The sequence below is a fragment of the Acinonyx jubatus genome, chromosome B3 (genome assembly GCF_027475565.1).
Source record: "Acinonyx jubatus isolate Ajub_Pintada_27869175 chromosome B3, VMU_Ajub_asm_v1.0, whole genome shotgun sequence".
Lineage (NCBI taxonomy): Eukaryota > Metazoa > Chordata > Mammalia > Carnivora > Felidae > Acinonyx > Acinonyx jubatus.
The window spans coordinates 549815-570441 of NC_069386.1; the positions used below are offsets into that span (position 1 = coordinate 549815).

A 20627-nucleotide genomic window follows, 5' to 3' on the forward strand; every position below is an offset into this window, starting at 1 on the left:
TGTTTGTGGTTCTTGCTAAAGGGCTGTGTTAGATGTTGAGGTTTCTACCTTCCTGTTACAAAACGCTTGTCATGATTCACCACGTGGGTTTCTCATCCACTGATGTGTCACAACCTGCTTGAAAGCCCGCAGGGCCCCCCAGTAAGCTGGCAGGTGCCCCTCTTCTTGGCTGGCCCCGCGAGAAGCCGCAGGCCCTCAGGACACCGGCGCTGGGGGAACCCGGCCGCAGGAGGGCTCTGGGGCAGGGGCTGGGCCCAGGTCCCGGGGAGGGGACGCTGCGAGCAAAGGGGCTGATGGCTGAGGCCACGCCCGACAGCCCAGAAGGCATCGCGGTTTGTAAGGCTTTTCAGGCAGCTTGACGTATCGGCGGCGATAGTGGCCTCGGTTTCGCCAAATGAAAAGCCAGGGAGCAAAGCCTGAGACAGAGCAGGCCGAGAGCATGCGCTACCCTTCCATCAGGTCAGGGTCCCCTTACCTCCCTTCAGGCCCAGGCTGCAGGATGTGCCCCCCCCACCCTCCCGGCAGCGCCTCCCGCAAGCTCTGCAGCGCCACCTCGTGAGTGGCCTCGGGCACAGCCGCCCGGCCGTTGGCCTCAGGAACTCAGTCCCCGTGGCTGGGTGGCGACCCGGGTGTTTCACTCAGCTCCCCAGGCTGGTGGGTCCAGGGGAGCAATTCCACATAACCGAGCGGCTCCATAAGAAAGGAGGGCGCGGGTGCTGAGTCCCGTGTGCCCCGGAGACAGCGGGTCAACGGATTAAACCAGTCTCGAGTCGGGGCCCCTGGGGCCTTCAGCCTGGGCTGACCATGGGATATCTCTCATCTCCTGACCGGGCCGCAGAGCGGAGTGTTCTGCCCTGCCCGCTGGGCCACCAGGCCCCGGCAGCACGGTCCCACCAGAGGCTCTGTGAAAATAACCTAGTGTTGTTTGCCTCCCATAGAGGGGGCTGGAGGCCAGCTCTCAGGTGCGTGGAGTCTGCGACTCGTGGCTGTAGGAAAAGGGGCTGGTCGTGTGGCCCTGGGTCCCGGGTCTGGGCTCACATTTCCGTTCACAGACCCCTGCGGCCCCGGCCGGTGGAGCCCAGTAGGAGGCACGGCTCTGTGCAGGCCTGTCCTGTTCTCCCACGTGCCTGTGTTCTAGAACAGTCTGGGAAGCTTGGCATTTGAAGGTGGCCTTCCTGACCTTTGACCTCACGCAGGGAGTCCTCTGGAGTCCGGCTAAGGAGTAGGTGTTTGGAAATTCGGTAGGGAGAAATGCCAAAGGCTACACCCTCCCTTAATGTTACACCTTCTAGAATAAACTTACATCAAGGCAGCCCACGTGGGTGGATGGTGGCAGGCCACCTGTGGCCGCTGGCTCTGTCCTCACAGCCTCTCCTGGGTCTGGAGGTGCGCCAGGGCCCTGTGGCTGGGAAGAGAAGCCCCTGGGCTGGATGAATCGGGGGCTGCACCCGGCCCCAGGCCCTGGGGCACCTTCTCATTCTGATCTTACTAAACCACTGGCCAGCAGCTACAGCCCCGTTTCTGTGATTTTAAACTGTTTACTGTAAATCAGTGCCTTGATCCCAGGATAGTAGGAAACCCATAGAGTGCACATCTGTCTGGAGACGTGTTCGAGCCTCGTTGTGTGGCTCCTGGGTATGACGGTGCCTGTCAGGCGGGCTTGGGTATCCGCTGCTCCCCGGTCAGGCCCGGGACAGCCCTCCGGGCCATCCTTCTGCTGGTCCCGAAGGCTCAGGCTCGCCGGCCCTGCAGTCACAGGCAAGTGCCAGGCGCTGTCCTTGTGTGCACGTTGTGGTGGCAGCTCTGGTGACCCCAGACCTCAGGAAGGTCACTAACTTATCCCAGCCTATGGACGAGGAATCAGAAACCAGAAAGGGAAGGGACGTCACCTGCCCCACGACAGAGCGAGCGTGTGTCTGAGTCCAGGCCGTGGCTCAGGGCCAGCCCCGTAGCCTGTGCGTGAGAAGGGCTGGCCTCCAGGTGATACACCTGCGGGGGTCCCATCCTGTGTCCTGCCCTGCTGACGCTCCGTGCCTGTCCTGTGTCCTTCCAGGAAACTGATCGGTATCTCCTTTGGGGACCTCAACCCGTTCCCCCTGCGCCAGATCCGGAACCGGCGCGCCTACCACCTGGAGAAGGTCCGGCTGGAGCTGACGGAGCTGGAGGCCATCCGGGAGGACTTCCTGCGTGAACGGGATGCCAGCCCTGATAAGGGTGAGCTGGTCAGCGATGAGGAGGACACCTGAGTCCCCCGTCCCTACCCCCCCACGATGCTGCTCTTGCCTTCACAACCAAAGTGTGCCAAAGGGTGACCGCAGAGACGTCTCTGCTCCTTTAAAAGCCCAAATGTAACGCCCGTGGTCTCTGGAGATCTGCCGGGCAGACATCCGGGGCCACACCGCACTTTCTCCTTTCCACTCGCGGTGGGGTTTGTCCTGTTTACAACTGTCTTCCGTGCCGTGGCACGTGGCTGCGCCTGTCCCCGGCTCGCGTGGTCTGTGCGCCCCCAGGTGAACTGGCTGGATGTTTTCCAGGCCCTGTTTACTTCACGTGTCAGCTGGGTTGGTCATTGGCTCGCGCCCTCGGGACCCCGTCCCAGGCGCCTCCCTGTCTCGCTCCTCCTGCACCCGGTGAGGCTGAGGGCCTCCGCCGAGCAGCCACACTGTGCTTCGTGCACTCCCGGGCCACAGTGTGGCTGCTCCGGGGGCACGAGGGTAGTGAAAAGGGGCCTTTCCTAGAAAAGCAAGTGCGTCCCACGCTCAGAAGCGGCCTGTAGAAAACCCACACACCTTCCCTGCGGGCAAGCGGCCTCGCCTCAACTCTGGAACAGCACTGGCCCTTCCGTGCACAGCGTTTCAAGCAGCGAAGGGCCTGGCTTTCCAGACAGCCCACACTCCCTCCTGGGCACCAGCTGGGCTCGCCTGCCCTCAGCCTGCCCTCTGCCTGGCGCAGATCTCTGTGAAATCCTTCTTTTTGGCTGGCTCCGAGTCACCGTCTGTGGAGGGAGCCGTCCCGCAAAGCAGGCCCTGCCCTGGGGCCTCGGTAGAGGGGACAGAGCAGGGCCGTGGTGCAGGTTCCGGGTGACAGTCGAGGTCTCCTCCGCCTGCTGGTGTGGGGGGAGGCGGCTGCCGGGGCTTGGGGCACGGCTCGGGTCCCCTCCCCAGTGCTGCCCACGGGCATCCGCTCTGGCAGCGTCCTTGTTCATCCCCGAGGCCGTGGGGGTCACACCGCCCAGGCAGCTCCGGAGACGGAGCGCTAGCTGTTTGAAGCCCCGGAGAGAGGCTTTGCCCAAGGAAGTGGACTTCTGCTTTATCACAGCGAGGACCGTCCCTGATGCGGACGTGTGACACTGTTTCCTGGCACAGTATTGCTCAAATAGGAAAGAAATGACTTCAAGTGGGATATTTACACTACCTGGAGAAGTTGGAAACAGCCCTTAGTTGACGTGTTCGATGCAGCCTGAGTGCTGAACCGATGGAATTTGAAGCGCTTTTTTCCCAAGTAGGGATGTCCTGTCACCAGCGTTGAGCAGGGTCCAAGCCGGGTCCGCATCTCCACAGACTGAGTTTCCGTCCGTAGGTTGGTTGACTTGATTTTCGGGTATCAGACACGTTGCACCGTTGTTCGTTTCCTGGGGGTGGCTGGTGGCGTCCTCACTGCCATTCGAGGACCCCCTGCCCTGGCCCCCACGCAGCTGCCGGCCTGGGGACAGCGGTGAGGATGTGCGGCCGGATCAGACCGTAGTTTCCGGATCGATTTCCCGGAGGTGACGGTGCTGCTGGTTTTGTCCGTCTTGCCCCAGAAAGATGCATCTTAAAGACTGGATCGGGCCCAGGTTCCCACTGTACGTGGCTGGAGTCGTGGTTTCAGGGAGCGGCTGGCTGGGCTGTGCCGCTGCCTCCAGGCAGTCCGTGTGAGTCCAGAAGTTGGTGTGAGAGCCGAGGGGTTGGGGGTGCTGGCCTCTGGGTGTCCGGAGGGCAGGAGGGGAGCTTGGCCTGGTCCGGACGGGACAGGATGGGGCCGTCGCTCCAGAACCACAGGGCCCGGAACGGCCCCCTCTCCTGCCCCCTCCACCAGGCGGGCAGCGTCCCGATGGGGCGGCCTCAGCACCGGCCCAGGGCCCCTGCAGGCTGGGTCTCGTGGCGACACTTCTTGCCCAAACGCGTGTACCGTGGCCAAGGGGATTCCCTCAACGTGTTGGGGGGGGGGCACCTGCCGGCTTGCACGTGGATGTGTTTTTGTTTCATGGGTTGAATGTGTTAATACTTTTGTATATTTTTTCACTACAGTTTATATTTTTATAGACTTTGTATCGAGGTTTTTCTAGGTGACGTACATCTATTTTATACAAGGAGTCTTGTGTACGGCTCCCTGTATTTGTGTATAAACCTGAGCACGACGTGGCTCCCCACTCCTGGGCCCCGGGCATCCCGCCTCTGGCTCATGCTGGGGCTGCCTCCCCGGGTGGCACCTCCCTGGTCACTTGCGGCCATGCGGACAGCTGTCCAGCACCCGCTGGGGCTGGACCGAGACTGGATTCTCCTCCATTGTATCCGTATAGGAAATATTCTAGGCAGATAGCGCGTTTTCCTTTTTGAAGCTAAACGTGTGTATTGCACAAATCCCCACCCTTGGCTTTGTGCCGCGTGGTCTTCCCCAGGTGCCCTGGGCGGCGGTCAGCCTGGGGCGGGAGGGGGTGTGCCGGCAGGGGGGCTGCTGGCAGGTGACTTTCCTTCATGTCTCTGCAGCTTCTGTGCTCGTCTTCCAGTTAAACTTTGGAACGGTCCTACTAAAAAGCCAAATAAACTACTAATTTGTAGAACATTGTGGTTTGAAATGTGGTTATAATCACTCGTGATGGGGCTCACCCCAGGGCTGAGGGGGGACAGGGGCCTCCCCGTCCTGCCAGCAGGGTGGTTAGGTCCGTGCCCTTGGTTTGCTCTTTCGGGGTGCGTGGGACGAGACGCCTCGCCTCGGTCAGCGGTGCAGCCCCGGGAGCCGAGGCCGAACTGGCAAATGGGGGGCCTCGGCCGGGAGCCGCCCTGTGTCACAGCTGTGCCGTGCCCCGCCTGAGTCATGGGTTGTTTGCCTCTCGTCTGGGCTGACCGCTCGGCTGCCACCGGGGACACCATCCCCCTCAGCCCCCATCATCGGAAAAACACACCACAATGATTAAGACCAAATGTCTTTCCACGGTGTGGGGGAGGGGGCTCCAGGGAGGGTTCCCGGACAGAGCAGACGAGGGCCCAGAGAGTCTCCAGGTCAGACTCTGTGAGGCTGGGGGTTCCTGCGACCACAGCAGCGGGAGCGGAGCCGGCACTGGGACCCCCGTGCCGTGCCCTCTGGCTCTCGCCCCTGCTCAGTGTGGGTCAGGCGCCCGGACAGAGGCCGTCACAGAGCGTGGGTCCCCAGAGCTACTGCAAACACAGGAAGGAAGCCTGCTGCCCCTCCCCCAGTGCAGGATCCTGGGACTCTCTCAAGCCCCCGTGACTCGCTTTCCTGAAGTGACCTCAGAGTGACTAGCTCTGCCAAAGCCGTCCTCCCGCTGGGGGCAGCCCAGAGCTCAGGTGGAAGGGGGCTTGGGCCAGACCCACGCGGAGCGGGCGGGGCTCTGCAGCCGGCGGCGAAGGGGTATTACCGGAAGGGGTGCTGTGTGCGGAGAACGGGAAGCCGGGGAGCAGCTGGGCACCTCTCCCTCCGTGCCTTCCACGTGGGGACCAGTCCCCGGGACAGACGCCTGCCGGTGGCTTCAGCCTCTGATGCACAAGTGGCCACGTGGCCCTCGCTACCACGGCCCAAGGACCGCTGTGAACGGCACATGCCGTGGAACTGAATGTGGTGTCCGCCGGTGTGCACGGGGCTGCGGGCCTCTCTCAGCCTCGGTGTCCGCCACGTGAAGAAGGGGTCTACACTCTCCAGGAGTAGGGCTTGTGAGCACCGTGTAAGAGGGTCAAGTTCAAGACTCATGGCCAGAGGTAAGGGTTGGAGCCTACCCAGGCCACTTCCTGGAGGAGCAGCTGGGCCGCACCCCCCCCCCCCCCCCAGCGTCCTCATTCCTGGTTCAAGCCCAGAACACTCCCCAGAGCACCTGGTGCCCACCTGCCATCTGCTGTTCACGCCTGCCTCCACGGACCTAGGTCTGTCCGGCAAGAAGGGAGCTCTGGTGGGCAGGTGCTAGGTCATGGGTCAGCGTCACAGGAGCCCAGCAGCTGGGGTTGGCGGGGCAGAACCCCTCCCCCCCAAATCTGTCTCTGAACATGGAGATGTGGGAAAGGGACAAGCGGGGACCAGGAAGGATGTGGCCGCCCATCTGCTCCTACCTGCACCCCGTCTCTCCCCCTGGTGCAGGTAACAGCCGAAGTGGCGAGGGCCAGGAACCAGACAGGGCGTCCCGGACCCCATCGCCATCATCCAGGAACCAGACAGGGAGTCCCGGACCCCATCGCGATCATCCCAGGGGACAGCCCCTGCTGGAGACCAGAGGGCCTTACTGCTCGAGGGAGGGTGTGACCCATTCACTGTGAAACACAGGTCTCTCCTGGAGTGGAGACGTGGGGGGTGGGCGAGCGACTTGAAGGGGCAGAAAGGGCGTGGCCCAGGACCCCCGCCCCACCCCCGCCTTCGCCAAGCTGTACTCCCGCCAGAACACCTCCCAAGGAGGCCCCCAAGCACCTATTCTAGGGTTTCCCCGAGGAGCACGTGAAGGGTGGTGAGTCAGGAGGATAGAGACCAGGGGGTCTGACCTGAAATTCTCCCAATCCAAGAGGAAGTCACGCCGTGCTCGAAACCATAGTGCTCATTTATGTATGACAATAATAACGTTCTGCAGACTGTTAAAAAAATACCTTTCTTGGGGCGAGAGATCCCTAGCCCGCCGTCAGCGGGCCGGGTTAGCACCTTTGGGGTGCAGCCCGCACTGGGGCATGAGGTCCGTGCGTCTGGGACGGTCTGTTCATGCAGCCTGGCCTGGCTGGAGTGGGTCAGCGGCGGGCGACACGCTGATGGCCGCGGGAGGGGACCCCGTGGCCTGCTAGGGGGCAGGAGCGGCAGCACTGGGTGCGGACGGCAGGCAGCTGGCAGCGGCCCAGCAGGCGGAGGGTCTCACAGAAGCCGAAGGACAGGCGATCCCGCTCGCAGCCTGGGGTGGGGTGGGGTGGGGTGGGATCCTCAGGAGGAGCCACACCTGCTCCCTTCCCCTCACACCTGCACCCCTCCCTCCTCCACCTGGGCTGTCCCCAGGATCAGGGTGGCCAGGAGCCTCAGGGGCTTGGCAGCCACCCCCAAGGGCTTGAGCCCTCTGGGCCCGGAGGTGCCAGTCCCCAGTTGTTGCTGTGGCCCCATCCCACCTGCCTGCCCTCAGGTTTCCAGAAGAAAGGCCCCGAGACTCCACCCGTGACCATCTCAAAGGCTCCTGAGAAGGCAAAGAGCCTGCTGCCCCTCCCCTTCCCTGGCGTGACCTGGGCCACACAGCCTCCCGAGGAGGGATGGAGGGACAGAGGGAGGCGGCAGACCGGGGCCTGGCTGGCCCTCCCGCCCTGTGCTTATCGGAGCTATTTCGGGAAGTGGTTTGCTTCCAGCCCTCCCGGCCTCGCCCCCGCTGCCACTGACGTCCCCCAGCTGCCCGGCTCAGTGCCACGGACGCCCGGGTGCGGGAGGAGCAAGAAGGCAGCCACCCTGCGGGCCTGGGACATCCCCCAGGCCACACAGAGGGCACGTGGCAGCAGGCTGGCTCCTCCGCCCCGACTCCTGGCCGTGGGTCTGAGCTACGGCATCTGTGGACCTGCATCCTGTTCCCACTGTGTGACCTCAAGCGAGCTTCTTCACCCCTGGGGGGGCAGTTCCCTCCTCTGCCAACAACCCCCACCTCCACAGACAGGCGGATGTGGGCCACGCTATGTCAGCTGCCTCGCCACGGTGACCGCACACCCTGGAGTTTCCAGGCTTTCTGAATGTCTTGCCACACCAGCCCACAAACCGTCAAAACATCCTGGGGCTCCAGGATCTCGGTGTCCAAGTACCCCCAGCTGGCCTCCACCCTCAACTACTCACTTGGGTCAGGAAACACCTAGCCCCCCTTCCCCCATCGCCTCCTCGCAGCCCGCCCCCTGGCCCCCGGGACACCTGGCCAGCTTGGCTGCAGGCCCCAAAGGCCTCTGTTGCTACCCTCTCCCCCAGCTGGCCCTCTCCTCCAGACAGCGAGGCTGCCCAAGTGCCCCTGGCACTGAGCCCAAGCATGAAGGGCAGGAAGGAGCTGGGGCCGGGCTGCGTGCAGCAGGGGCCGTGAGCTGCTGCTGAGCAGATGCTGGGGGTCAGGGCAGGTGGCGTCTCCGCTGGGCCTTGAGGCTGGGATTTGAGGAGGCCAGACCGCCCCTTGCAGCGGCCTGGGTGGACCTGCCCAAGGAGGCAGCCGGGGTGGGGGGCACAGCTCGGAGGCCCTGAATGCCAGCCTGAGCACCGCACACTGTCCTATGTCCCGGGCGGGGGGGGGGGGGGGCAGGCAGCTGACGGGCACAGAAGTAGCTGGGCTCTCCTCCTGACCCCCCGGCTGCAGTGGCGGCAGCAGCTGACGGGGACCGGGCAGCAGAGGGAGAGGGCCACCCTCCCTGAGCACCTCCTGGGCCCTCCCCCGCCCGGGACCTGGCTTCTGCTCTACCCACCCCGTCCCCGAGCACGGGGGCCCTCGGCCCCTCTATGCACCGGGAAGTGGGGCCTGAGGCCGCACAGCTGGTGAGGAGCCCGGTCTCCCATGTTCGGCACAGCTCGGGCCGCCGGGGCTGCCGGAAGGCGGCTGTGCGCCCGCGTGTGTGCAGAGCCACCTCTGGCCGGGCCCTCCTCCAGCAGGAAGCAGCTGGCCAGGAAGCAGCCAGCAGGACCCTGGAAGGGAGGCGGCTGTGTGTGGCTGCACCGCCACCCTCCTCCAGCCCGGGGCGGCGGAGTGGGGGGGGGGGGGGCTCAGCCAGAGCCGGGGCTCCACAGTCCCAGGGACGTCCCTGGCCTCACTCGGCAGGTGACCGAGACCCGGAGGAAGGAGGAGCTTGCTCCAGGCCACAAGGCAACTTGGGGGCCAGGTCGGCCACCGCCGCCCCTCTTCCTGTGCCAGAGGGAGCTGCCCGTGGGGTGCGGTGGGCCGGACCCCCTTGCCTCCGACCCTGGCCCGGCCCCGGCTCCTGCCTGGTACCTGCGGCCTCACCGTTCTCAGCCAGCCAGTGCTGTGGGGGCAGCAGCTGGACAGAGGGTCCCGTCTCCCTCGTGCCCCGTCCCACCGCCCCCCCCCCGGCCCCGCCCCGGCACAGCCACCGCAAGGAAGCACTCACGTGGAGCCTCGCCGAGCTCACAGTCTTGGGTGCCGCACGGCCGGGAGCTCTCGGGCCAGGCCTCGTGGCCACACTGGTCACTGTCCTCCTCGGGCAGCCCGGTCTGGGTGTTGACACACCTGACCAGGCGTCTCTGCACACCGCCACCACAGGGGGCCGAGCACTGGGTTGGGGGGGGGAGGGGGGCAGAGGTGAGGGGCCGAGCACTGTAGGGGGAGGAGGGGGCAGGGGTGAGGGGCCGAGCACTGTGGGGGAGCAGAGATGAGGGGGCTGAGCACTGTGGGGGTGGTCATAGGTGAGGGGCTGAGCACTGTGGGGGGGGCAGAGGTGAGGGGCAGAGGTGAGGGGCCGAGCACTGTGGAGGGGGGCAGAGGTGAGGGGGCTGAGCACTGTGGGGGGGCAGAGGTGAGGGGGCTGAGCACTGTGGGGGGGCAGAGGCGAGGGGGCTGAGCACTTTGGGGGTGCAGAGGCGAGGAGGTGAGCACTGTGGGTGGGACAGAGGCGAGGGGGTGAGCACTGTGGGGGGGACAGAGGCGAGGGGGTGAGCACTGTGGGGGGGGGCAGAGGCGAGGGGCCGAGCACTGTGGGGGGGGGCAGAGGCGAGGGGCCGAGCACTGTGGGGGGGGGCAGAGGTGAGGGGCCGAGCACTGTGGGGGGGGGCAGAGGTGAGGGGCCGAGCACTGTGGGGGGGGGCAGAGGTGAGGGGCCGAGCACTGTGGGGGGGGCAGAGGTGAGGGGCCGAGCACTGTGGGGGGGGCAGAGGTGAGGGGCCGAGCACTGTGGGGGGGGCAGAGGTGAGGGGCCGAGCACTGTGGGGGGGGCAGAGGTGAGGGGGCTGAGCACTGTGGGGGGGGCAGAGGTGAGGCGCTGAGCACTGTGGGGGGGGCAGAGGTGAGGGGCCGAGCACTGTGGGGGGGGCAGAGGTGAGGGGCCGAGCACTGTGGGGGGGGCAGAGGTGAGGGGCCGAGCACTGTGGGGGGGGCAGAGGTGAGGGGCCGAGCACTGTGGGGGGGGCAGAGGTGAGGGGGGAGGAGGGGTGTCGCCTAGAGCCAGTCCCTGCACCTGACAGCCCCCCCCCATGCCCCCTCAGAGCCCACCTGGCATTCACCTGCAGGAGGTACACCTGTGTGGAGGCCCAGGAGGCCAGAGACAGGGACAGGGACAGGGACAGGGACAGGGACAGGGACAGGGCCCGGAGGACCCACCATGGCCCCGGGCAGTGCGGTGGGGGAGGGGGGGAGGCAGAAAGTTTCTCAAGGGGAGCCCTCCGTCCGGAGTCGGGCTTTATTCTGATTTGTTAGGGTCTGAGGTTGTAAAAAACCCTACAAACAGGTTTCATCTCTGCCACTCGGTGCCAGGCCCTGGGCTGAGGGCCTCATCGTGTTAACCCTCACACCCCGCTGTCGAAGACGAAGAAACAGCGGCCCAGCAAGGCAGAGCCACCGGCCCAGAGTCACTGGGTGGCCAGAGGTGCTGCAACCCCCGAGCTGCCCCCCGCCGGCCCCTCCTCCACCCCAGCTGCCGCCTAGGCCTCTGCTCGGGTCCCTGAAGGCTCACGGCTTCCGTTCCCGCCCCCCTGCGTTGGGTGCTCCCCTCGGGCCTCACCCCCCGAGTCCTCCGCGCCAGAGAACCCGCCCGGTCCTCTTCCTCTCTCCCCAGCAGCAGGGCGGGGACCTTGTGTGGCCACCGCCCGCATCTGCGGTGACCAGAAGGAACGCCTGGGGCGGAGGACCGAGCGGTGGCTGCCGGGCACCTGTCCCCCCCGCCTCCTCCGTGTGCGGCTCACCTGGCCCCAGGGCCCCACCACCCACTTGGTACAGGGCTGGGTGTTGCAGGACCGCGTGCTGTTGGGTCTCAGGGCCTCCTCGCAGAGGCCCGGCTCCGGACAGGTCACCAGACGCCGCTGCTCGCCACCGCCACAAGCCTCTGAGCACTAGGAGGGTGCGACGGCGGGGAACGGGCTGAGGGCGCTTCTAGGGGCCGAGGCCACCCCCACCCCTGCCCCGCCCCGGCCCCCAGGCCTCACCTCTCTCCAGGAAGAGACGTACCAGCTGAGGCAGGGCTGGGCGCCGCAGGGACGGCGGGCCGGTGGCATGGCCGGCCCCGGCTGGCAGTGGAAGGGCCGCAGAGGCCGGAGGTCCTGCGTGTCCACGCACTGCACGTCCCGCGTCGAGGACCCTCCGCCACAGCTGCGGGAGCACTGCAGGCCGAGCAGCACGGGTGAGCGTACCCCCCGCACATGCGCACGCGGCCCGCGGAACCCCATCCTCCGCCCGGCCCCGGGGCAGGTGGACAGAGTGCAATGTAGAGCGGGTGACGATGAGGTCCCGAGGGTGACGGCAGGTACGGCGGGGGGGGGGGGGGGGGGGGGGGGGAGTTGCTGGGGCAGGTCACAGGGAACCGAGAAGGGACCAGGCAGGGGACCGGATGAGCACAGGACGGTAGCCGGGAGCCTCCCACCCCAGGCCCGCGTACCTTACTCCAGTTGCCCGCATGCCAGGCTGCACATGGCCTCAGGTGGCAGTGGCGGGCGGGCTGGGGCCGGCCCTCGGGGGCACAGTCGTCCTCCCGGCCCGAACTGCAGCGCACGGGTCTCCACACGGCACCCAGGCCGCAGGTGGTGGAGCACTGGGGACCAGGACATGGGCCATGAGGGCGGGCAGATCCCCAGCCAGGGGCTGCCCATCCAGGTGGGGGGTGGGGACCCTGGTGGAGCCAGGGCCTCAGTCTCCCCCTCTGCAGAGGGGGGCTCTCCACCCACCTCCCAAGAAGACCGTGCGTGAGGACCAAAAATCACAAACCACGGTCTGTGCCCACAGGGGATGCACGAGGTGACCCAGCCGTCGTGACCAGGCTCACTACTCCCCAAAGTCACGGAGGAAGGGAGTCTGGATTCCTGTCTCTGCCTGTCCCTCCCCACCCAGGATGAGGAGTCTGAACAGAATTGAACAGTGACACTGGGGGGGCACCTGCCAGCTTCTTCCTGTCAGGTTCAGACCCTCGCCGGCCTGAGCGGGGAGGGGCCGCCCTGTCCAGGGAGCTTGCCAGCCGGGTGTGAGGGACGCTGCCCCCGGCTGCCCCCATCTGTGCTACCTGCCCTCCTGGCGGACCCCCGTGCCACTGGGGGCCTCTGGGGACTCCAGGGATGGGCGCCTCCCTGGACACCTCACCACTCAGACAAGAAACGGGCCTGATGGGGTGGACTGCCCCCAGGGGCACACGGAGGGCGTGACCTGAGACAACATCCCCCCCCCCCCCCCCCCCCGGCAGGGTTTGGTCTCCAGGTCCCAGAGGAGGAGATAGAGGTGGTGAGGCCCCTACCTCACTCCAGTTGCCCACTTCCCAGCTGGCATTCCCAGCAGGGGGCAGGTGCACAGCCAGGCTGGGGGGGTCTGGCTGGGCCTCGGGGATGATGCTGCCATTGGCCGAGCCGTCCTGAGCTGGTGTGAACACCACGGAACCAGGGGACTCGGGGCCCACAAGTCCTGGGCCCGGGGCCGGCAGGAGGAAGGCTCCTGGTGCTGCTGGGGTCCAAGGGGTGGGAGGCCCCGGCTCCAGGGTGCTGTCCCCGTCCCGGGTCTCTGGCTGAGCGACCGGCGGAGGAGGAGGGGCAGGAGCCCCCCCAGTGCTGGGCCACAGCTCACTGTCCGCAGGCCCCAGGCCACTGTTCAGAGTTGGCTCCCAGGCCACAGTCCCAGCTGTCCACAGCGATCCTGCGTCGGGACTGGGGGAGGAGTGGCTGGGGCCCGTGGCGGGTGAGGCAGGTGGGGTGGGGTGGGGCCCTTGAGGGGGGCCGGTACCCTCCTCCTCGGACAGCTCGTTGGTCCTCTCCCACCACGGAGGGGACGTCCAGCTCTGGCTGTCTTCCCCTCCCAGGACCCTGTTTTGGCTCCCAGGGGCAGCCGGTTTCTCCGTGCCACCGGCTGGAGTGGGGGGCCGGGGCAAGCTGGGGAGCCCAGAGTCTGGGGCCTCAACAGGGGTGTCTTCCTCAGGCAAGAAATTGACCAGGGGGTCCCCGGGGGTCTGCTCTGAGGGTGGGGGCGGGGAGAGGCCAGCCTGGCCGGGCCAAGGGGCAGGCGACCCGCCTCCTGGCGTCCCAGGAAGCTCTGAGGCCGGCAGGGGGGTGGCTGTGGGGGGCTCAGCGGGACTGCTCAGGGGCGGGGGTGTCCGGTCCCCCGCACCTGCCAGGTCTGGGGCGGGGTCCTCCAAGGGCCCGTAAGAGAGGTCCTCGTGGAAGTTAATGAAATTGTAGTCGTAGTAGAAATCGTCAACGAACACGGGCCCCGGCGGGCCCAGCCCAGGGTCCTCCTCGATGGCGTTGCCCACGCCGGTCGGCTCGGGTGACGAGGGGGGCGGGGGGCGTGGGGCCAGGCGCGGGGGGATGAAGTCGATCTCGTTGAGGAACTCGTGGCTGGAGGAGGAGCCGCTGCCCGAGCCTTCGGGGCCCAGCGCGTCCAGGGTCCGCGGACAGGGCGGCAGAGAGCAGGTAGCCTTGCCGGCCGGCCGCCGCGCCTCGTCACAGGGGACGCCGGTGTCGTTGGTGCAGAGGACACTCCGGAGCCGGGCGCCATCCCCGCACGTAGCCGAGCACTGGAGAGGAGGCCGGAGAGAGGGGCTCGGGCCAGGGGAGGTCAGGGCCCAGGGCGCCCTGCCTGCTGGCCGAGGGCAGAGCGGGAGGCCTCGGCCAGCCGACTCTGGGCCTGTCCAGCCCCAGACCATGGCGTGCCGTGGTGGCTCTCCAGGGCAGCCTAGTCCCCGAGGCTTCGGGGGACGCCCCCACCGCCCTCCCACCGTGAGGCCCGCCAGGGAGGGCCCCCTGAAGACCGATGGTGGAGCTGGGGGCGGGCCCCCCATCCTGACACTCACCTGAGACCAGTTCCCCACGGCCCAGGCGGCGGGGCAGGGCACCTCACGGTTACAAGGACTTTCGGCAGGGGGCCGGGGGAGGTGCTCGCAGGCGGGCGGCTGCAGGGCCCTCTGCTCATCCGGCCCCACACCGCGGATGCAGAGCACAGAGCGGCGGGAGAGGCCCGCGGGCCCGCAGGAGCGGGAACACGCCTGCCACTCCCCTGCCCACCACCTGTGAGGCACACGGGCCACATCAGCGGAGCCTGGCCGCGCTCCCAGGCACTGGGGGTGCAGGCGGGGCGGGGTGGGGTGGGTCGGGGCCCGGGGACAATCTCCCAGAGCTGCAAGCCCCGAAGCCCAGTGACAGGACCTCCCCGGGGGGCCGGGCAAGACCCAAACCCTAGTGACCAGGGACATCCTAGGCCAGCTGCTCCAGGCTGGGGTGGTGGTGGCCACGACCTGGGCCTTTAGCCCCACTCCCTCAGCCCCTCCTGTGGGCCCAGGATGTGGGGTCTGTGGCAGGGCCAGGAGCGGTCAGGGTGGGCTCACCGGGCAGGGCACGGCTCCTCGCTGCACTGCCTCTGGCGGTCATCAGGCCGGACCAGGGGGTCACAGTGTCTCTCGTCCACGGGCCCCACCTGTCGCTCGGTACAGTGCACAGTCTGCCTCTGCATACCTGGGGGGCCGCGGGGGCTCAGCCTGGGCCCGGCACCCAGGGTGCCCCCTGCCCGGGCTGCCCCGCACCCAGAGACAAGGCCACACCCGCTCCTCTAGAACCCTCCCAGAACAAGGCCTCCGCCTCCACCCCTAGATGGGGACCAGAGCGTGGAGGTTCGTGGCGTTGAGGGCCCAGCCCCTTGGCGTCCTAGCTGGGAGGCTTGGGCGGCTCACCTGGCCTCTCTCAACCTCCGTGTATTTATCTGTAAGTGGGAGGAAGAGTAACACCCGCCTGGAAGCCAGGGTGTGAGGACAACACGTGGTCGTGCAAACCCAGCCTCCCCTCCCAGCAGGATCAGCGCTCAGAAAAGGCGGAGCGAGGCCACTCACCAGACCCCCGAACAGACATTCCTCTCCAGCCCACCTTTGTCACTGTTCCTGTCCCCCAGCCACCACCTGCCTCTGGGCCTTTGCACGACTGCACTCTTCCCCTCGGACACGTACCCCACACTGTCTCCGGTGGCAGGACCATCCAGCAGGCCCTGCCTTCCCCTGCTTCCCTCACAGGCCAGAAGACCAGGTCTCCTTGGCCTGAGCCTTCCGTCCTGTCCACTCCTCCTCCCCTAACAGAATTCTGGTTCTCTGCGAGGACCTGCTGAGAACACTCCCCATGGGAGTTCCCGTGTGCGAGGGAAGGACACAGGGAGAAAGGACACAAGTCTCTCCCCTGGGGGTCAGCCCCTCGCCCCTTCCTTCTTCCTGCCTGGACCCCAAGAAGGGGGAGGGCGGGGCTACCTTGACACACGTGAGGGGAACACTCGGATGGGGAGAGAGGTCCTGGGTCCCTAAGGCCACCCCGAGCCACCTGCACTGGTGCTCCAGCTGGCACCCCACGACCTGCAGCGCCACACGCCCCTCAGCCGCCCACCTGTGAAGCGGCCGTCCGCTGACCCCCAGGGCCCGGTCTAACGGGTTTGCGGTCATGTTTGTAAACGTAAAGACGCTCTATGGGACAGGATACTTTTTAAGAGCTTTTGAAAATTTCTGCCAGGTTTCCGTGTGTCGGTTTCTACTTTATCATCACACGAGGTTTTTAGGGAATGTTTGAGGGGTACCTGGGTGGCTGAGTCGATGAAGTGTCCAATTTTTTATTCGGCTCAGGTCGTGATCTCATGGTTCATGGGTTTGAGCCCCGAGTCAGGCTCTGCGTGGACAGCACGGACCCTGCTTGGGATTCTCCCTCTCGCCCCACCCCCTCTCTGCCCCTCCCTGACTCGTGCTCTCAAAATAAAAAACTAAAAACTAAAAAGGAAGGAGAAGACGTCTGTCCCAGACTCCTGATGCTGAGATCCCTGGACACTGAGGGGCACTGGGGGTGACGAGTCCCGGGGAACAGGGGTCAGCGACACTGTTACATGTCTCATAGAGTTGGAAGAAATGAGTGCGTGTGGGGAACGGGCCACTGGGCCCAGAGGCTCAGAGCGGGGGTGGGGACACGCTGGTGGTCCTGGCTCCCTCCTCCCCACCTCTCCTCCTCCTCCTGATCCCCCCTGCGAAGCCCCTCCTGGGGCAGCAGCCAGGGAGCACCAGGCTCTGGGCCGCCCAGGAAGGAGCCGCAAAGCCCGTCTGCAGCAGGAGGTGGAGGAAGGAGCCCACGGAAGACTGTGAGGACGAGGGTCCGGTGTCCGGAGTGGGACAGAAGCACCGGTGAGGGGCCTGCTGAGCAGTGAGAATGAAGGAAGGGGCAGCCGGCGCGTCTCTGGGGACACAGTGCCAGCAGCTGAGACACACCGGGCGCTCAGCACGTGTCCGGTCCTGTGCCGGCCTCTCCCCCGAAGGACCCAGGGACAGGGCTGCCGGCGGCCCCGCTCTGGACACGGGGTCCCGAGAGCCACACGTAAGCAGCCAGCCGGAGGCTGAAGCCGGGCACCGCGCCCACCCCTTTCCTCACCTGTGCCACAGGTGACCGTGCACTGGCTCCAGGGCCCGTAGCTCCAGGAAAACTCGGGCGGCTGGCCGTGGCCATGGCCATCCTCCTCCCTGTGGATGGTGTACTCGTAGCGCACCCCGGGGTTGCTCTCCTGGAAGAGCAGCTAAGGCGGGTGGGCAAGGGGCCCCGTGAGCACGAGGCGTCCCCACCGCCCACCCAGGGCCCCACGAGCACAAGGCATCCCCACTGCCCACCCAGGGCCCCACGAGCACGAGGCGTCCCCACCGCCCACCCAGGGCCATGAGCACGAGGCGTCCCCACTGCCCACCCAGGGCCCCATGAGCACAAGGTGTCCCCAACCACCCACCTGGGGCCACGAGCACAAGGTGTCCCCACCACCCACCTGAGGCCACGAGCACAAGGCATCCCCACCGCCCACCCGGGGCCATGAGCACAAGGCGTCCCCACTGCCCACCCAGGGCCCCACGAGCACGAGGTGTCCCCACCACCCACCTGGGGCCACGAGCATGAGGCGTCCCCACGAGCACGAGGCGTCCCCACCGCCCACCCAGGGCCCATGAGCACGAGGCGTCCCCACCGCCCACCCAGGGCCCATGAGCACAAGGCATACCCACGAGCATGAGGTGACCCCATGAGCGCGAGGCATCCTGCCACCTGCCCAGAGCGATCACTGGAAGGGACCCAGCCCCAGCCACCTCTGGGACCTGGGGCTACAACGTGGGGCTATCCTAGAGACGGGGGAAGGGAGGCAGAGGCCCAGGGCCCTGTCTCACCGTGGGGCAGGCAGTGCTGGACCCCCGGGGCCCGACTCTTCCCCCCACCCTGGGCCTCAGGAGGCAGGCACCTGGATCCAGACGGGCTCGTCGGTGGGGCCGGGGGCCGTGAGGTTCTCCCAGTTGCCTGTGCGCGCGTACGTGAAGGTGGTGCCTGCCACCGGGTAGTCCCCGCCCCACTGGATGGTCCAGCCCCCGTTGAGGAAGTACTTGTGAGGGTCCTCGCTCCGCAGGGCCAGGAAGTTGGCGGCCTCAGCCACCTCCTCGATGCGGATCTCACGGGCGCCAGCCGGGATCAGCCCCACGTCCACGTACCCTGTTGGCCAGGGGGTGTACAGACGCTAAGAGGCTGACCGTCCCCTTCCCTCGCCCCCCTTCCCGCTCCACCCGGCCTGCTGACGGCAAAGGTCCCACCACCAGCCCGGGGGCCCGAGCTCCTCCAGAAGGCAGAGGGTCCCATGTGTCCTAGGTCACCTAAACCTAGAGGGGACCCTCAAATCCTGCCCCCGTGACCCATGCCCCTTCACGCCTCTCCTGGATGCCTAGGCTAGCTGGGCCCTTCCCAGGGACATCCTCCGTGCTGCCCACACAGCCCGTTCCTGTTCCTTCACTGACTCTATGCGCTTTACCCAGTGACGCAGGGGCTGCCGTCACCCCCATCTGACCGATGAGGAAACTGAGGCCCAGACAGATTAAGTAACGTGCCCGAGGGTCCTGCTGGGGTATGAATGGGGCTCCAGGGTCCGAGCGTCCTGGCCCAGCGCCCGAGGCCCCGCTCCTTACAGGTGCCTGCACAGAGATGCACCCGGGCCTTGGGGACACAGCTCTTTCCTGCGTGAAACGCTCCTCCCATCTCACCTGGGTCTTTCACGCACCAACTAAACTCCCCCCTCCTCCAGGAAGTCTCCCCTCACCTCCCTGGGTCAGGACCTCCTTCCTCACAGCCTGCTGGGCCCCCCACAACTGCACCTGCCACACTGAAAGCTTTCATCACCTGTCGCTGTGAGCTCCTCACCTTCAAGCCCCCCTCACCCAGCACACGCAGCCGGCACTCACACGGCTGAGGGGGTGGAGTTGGGGGGGGGGGCAGCTCTCTGAAGCCTCACAAGAAGGCGGTAGCCTCTGAAGGGGCTGGTGCCATCCATAAGCTCATCAGCCAACCCGGGGTCCCCGGGGCAGAAGGACTCCCCTGAGTACACGTCTCTGTGTCTGGGCCAAGGTGCCCGACGCCCGAGAGGACCCAGCAGGGTGGTCTCCCTGCCTCCAGTCTCTAGCCCGGGCGGGACCCTGGGGATCAGGCAGGGCTGCAGAGTTAGGAGAACCCCCCCCCCCCCCCCACTGCGTACCCAGGCCCTCAGACTCCTCGAAGGTCCCGCTCACGGTGTGGCAGGTGGAGCCGTTGCCGTGGCACACGCCACAGCGGTCCTCGACAGCACCCGAGTCAATCTCGAAGTCACAGCCCACGTTCTGGAACACACGGGAGGGAAGCCCCAGTGCCTGGCCACCAGCTGGCAGCCCTCCCTGGCCCCTGCCGCCAGGGTCCGCTGGGGGCCGCCAGGGTGGGAGCAGGCCCCCACTCCGCCTGTCCCCGGGTGTGACACAGGGGGATCCATGCGTGCAGTGAGGCCATGCTGAGGGGGCACGAGGTACGGGGGGGGGGGGGGGGGCCTTTCACAAAGAGCTACAGCAGGCAGGGCACTGGCACCCCAGGAGCTCCCCCAATGTGGACGAAAGTTTCCCGGAAACAGGAATCTGTATCAGAGGCCCCGGGCAAGCGTGTCCCTGCCACTCTGGGCCCCAGTGCTTCGGGTGGGGGACAGCGGCTGGGACACGGGTGGGGAAGAGGCCGGGGCTGACGCCAGAAGCGAGCATACACACTGCCGGCATTACTGACACTCATCTGCCAGGTTCGGGGCCCTGCGTGCCCCTGCAGTGGCGTTACCGAACCCGGTGACAGGGGTACAGGACCGGCCACTTCCTCTCTCAGAGGACACCACTGCCTGGGGTCATTCGGCCAGTAGGAGGCTGACCCGGGCTCTGGCTTCCCGGCAGGGGCTGTGCAGGTGCGGGCCGAGCTTCAGAGGCTCAGACAGCAGGCAGGGAGGAGGGGAGGAGGGCCACGGTGCAGGGGCTGGGGGTACAAGGTCCGCCTGTGAGGGGCTCCAGTGCTGGTGCGGGGGGGTGGCCTTTGCTGACGGGGGCCAGAGCGGGACCAGGAGGGAACCCGGGGCAGCCGGTGTGGGAGACGCCCCTCCTGTCGGGCATACCTTGCAGATGCCATTGATGCAGAGGTCGTGGCCGGGCCGGCCCTGGTGGCAGGGGGTGCCATCCACCACAGCGTCCCTGAGCTTCTCAGCAAAGTACTCGCCCGAAGGCCGGCAGTGCAGCTCACAGGGGCTGGCTGGGGGCCCAAAGGGAGAGCCGTGAGGGACAGCCGGGGCGGGCGTCGCACTGTGTGTCAGGGACGGGCTGGAGGCTCCAGGGACGGCTCGGCTCCTGCCACCCGCCCCCCGGCCCCTCCCCGTGGACGGCAGGACTCACCGTCGTTGAGCACCGGCACCCAGGTGTGTAGCTGGCCCTTGTAGAGCATGGCGTCAAAGTGGCTGCACTGGACGTGGCGGAACGAGGGGCGGCCGGGGGGGCAGGCCTGCAGGTTGCACAGACGGAAGCGCTTCCGCTCGCCCACACAGTACTTGCCCTTGTACTTGGGCCTGTTGGGGGGCGGGGGGAGGCAGAGTGAGCGCACGGTGAGCACGGTGCCGCCGCGTCCCCGGGTGGCCCCAGCCCCACACTCACACAGGCTGTGTGCACCGCCGTTCAGCACTCTGCACGCCCACACCACAGCTCCGCGAGCAGACGGACCAGGCGCTCCAGCCCGACCAGCCGCCGTCCACAGCCTCAGGCCGGAAGCCGACAGGAACGCACTCCCCGTTCAGACACCACTACCGAGACAGCCGACCAGGTGTGCCAGCCGACCAGACAGCCCAGGCCAGTCAGCTATCCCCGCCCTGGTGACACTGTGGCAGCTGGGGGACCGGGGCAGGCAGAGGACAAGACCAAGGAGAGAGGAGGCTCCTCCCAGTG

The 20627-nt window shown here is 66.7% G+C and overlaps 2 protein-coding genes across 8 annotated transcripts in view; one reads left to right on the forward strand and one right to left on the reverse strand.

Moving 5' to 3' along the window:
• TBC1D2B (TBC1 domain family member 2B) overlaps nucleotides 1–20627 on the forward strand; it is a 334347-nt gene that overhangs the window by 60207 nt on the left and 253513 nt on the right. For 3 of the 4 annotated variants that reach the window (XR_008298880.1, XR_008298882.1, XR_008298881.1), the window contains exon 13: nucleotides 2054–3913. Coding sequence is in view for 1 of the 4 variants with exons in the window: in XM_053223438.1 (XP_053079413.1) it covers nucleotides 2054–2214; nucleotides 4749–4813 (226 nt within the window). In the remaining 3 variants the exon portion in view is untranslated. Of the gene's footprint in view, nucleotides 1–2053; nucleotides 3914–4748; nucleotides 4825–20627 lie in introns of those variants that run through there. The other variant, XM_053223438.1, reaches the window with a different exon arrangement.
• The window catches only part of ADAMTS7 (ADAM metallopeptidase with thrombospondin type 1 motif 7), a 41404-nt gene continuing 27558 nt past the window's right edge, over nucleotides 6782–20627 (reverse strand). For 2 of the 4 annotated variants that reach the window (XM_053223436.1, XM_053223434.1), the window contains 14 exons: nucleotides 20340–20485; nucleotides 20085–20254; nucleotides 19811–19944; nucleotides 18890–19010; nucleotides 17615–17859; nucleotides 16771–16912; nucleotides 14712–14838; nucleotides 14181–14394; nucleotides 12636–13904; nucleotides 11790–11942; nucleotides 11341–11514; nucleotides 11101–11247; nucleotides 9315–9477; nucleotides 6782–7138 (listed from right to left, as the gene is read on the reverse strand). In XM_053223436.1, the coding sequence (XP_053079411.1) occupies nucleotides 6981–7138; nucleotides 9315–9477; nucleotides 11101–11247; nucleotides 11341–11514; nucleotides 11790–11942; nucleotides 12636–13904; nucleotides 14181–14394; nucleotides 14712–14838; nucleotides 16771–16912; nucleotides 17615–17859; nucleotides 18890–19010; nucleotides 19811–19944; nucleotides 20085–20254; nucleotides 20340–20485 (3363 nt within the window). In that variant the 3' untranslated portion in view covers nucleotides 6782–6980. Of the gene's footprint in view, nucleotides 7139–9314; nucleotides 9478–11100; nucleotides 11248–11340; nucleotides 11515–11789; nucleotides 11943–12635; nucleotides 13905–14180; nucleotides 14395–14711; nucleotides 14839–16770; nucleotides 16913–17614; nucleotides 17860–18889; nucleotides 19011–19810; nucleotides 19945–20084; nucleotides 20255–20339; nucleotides 20486–20627 lie in introns of those variants that run through there. The other 2 variants (XM_053223435.1, XR_008298879.1) reach the window with 2 other exon arrangements.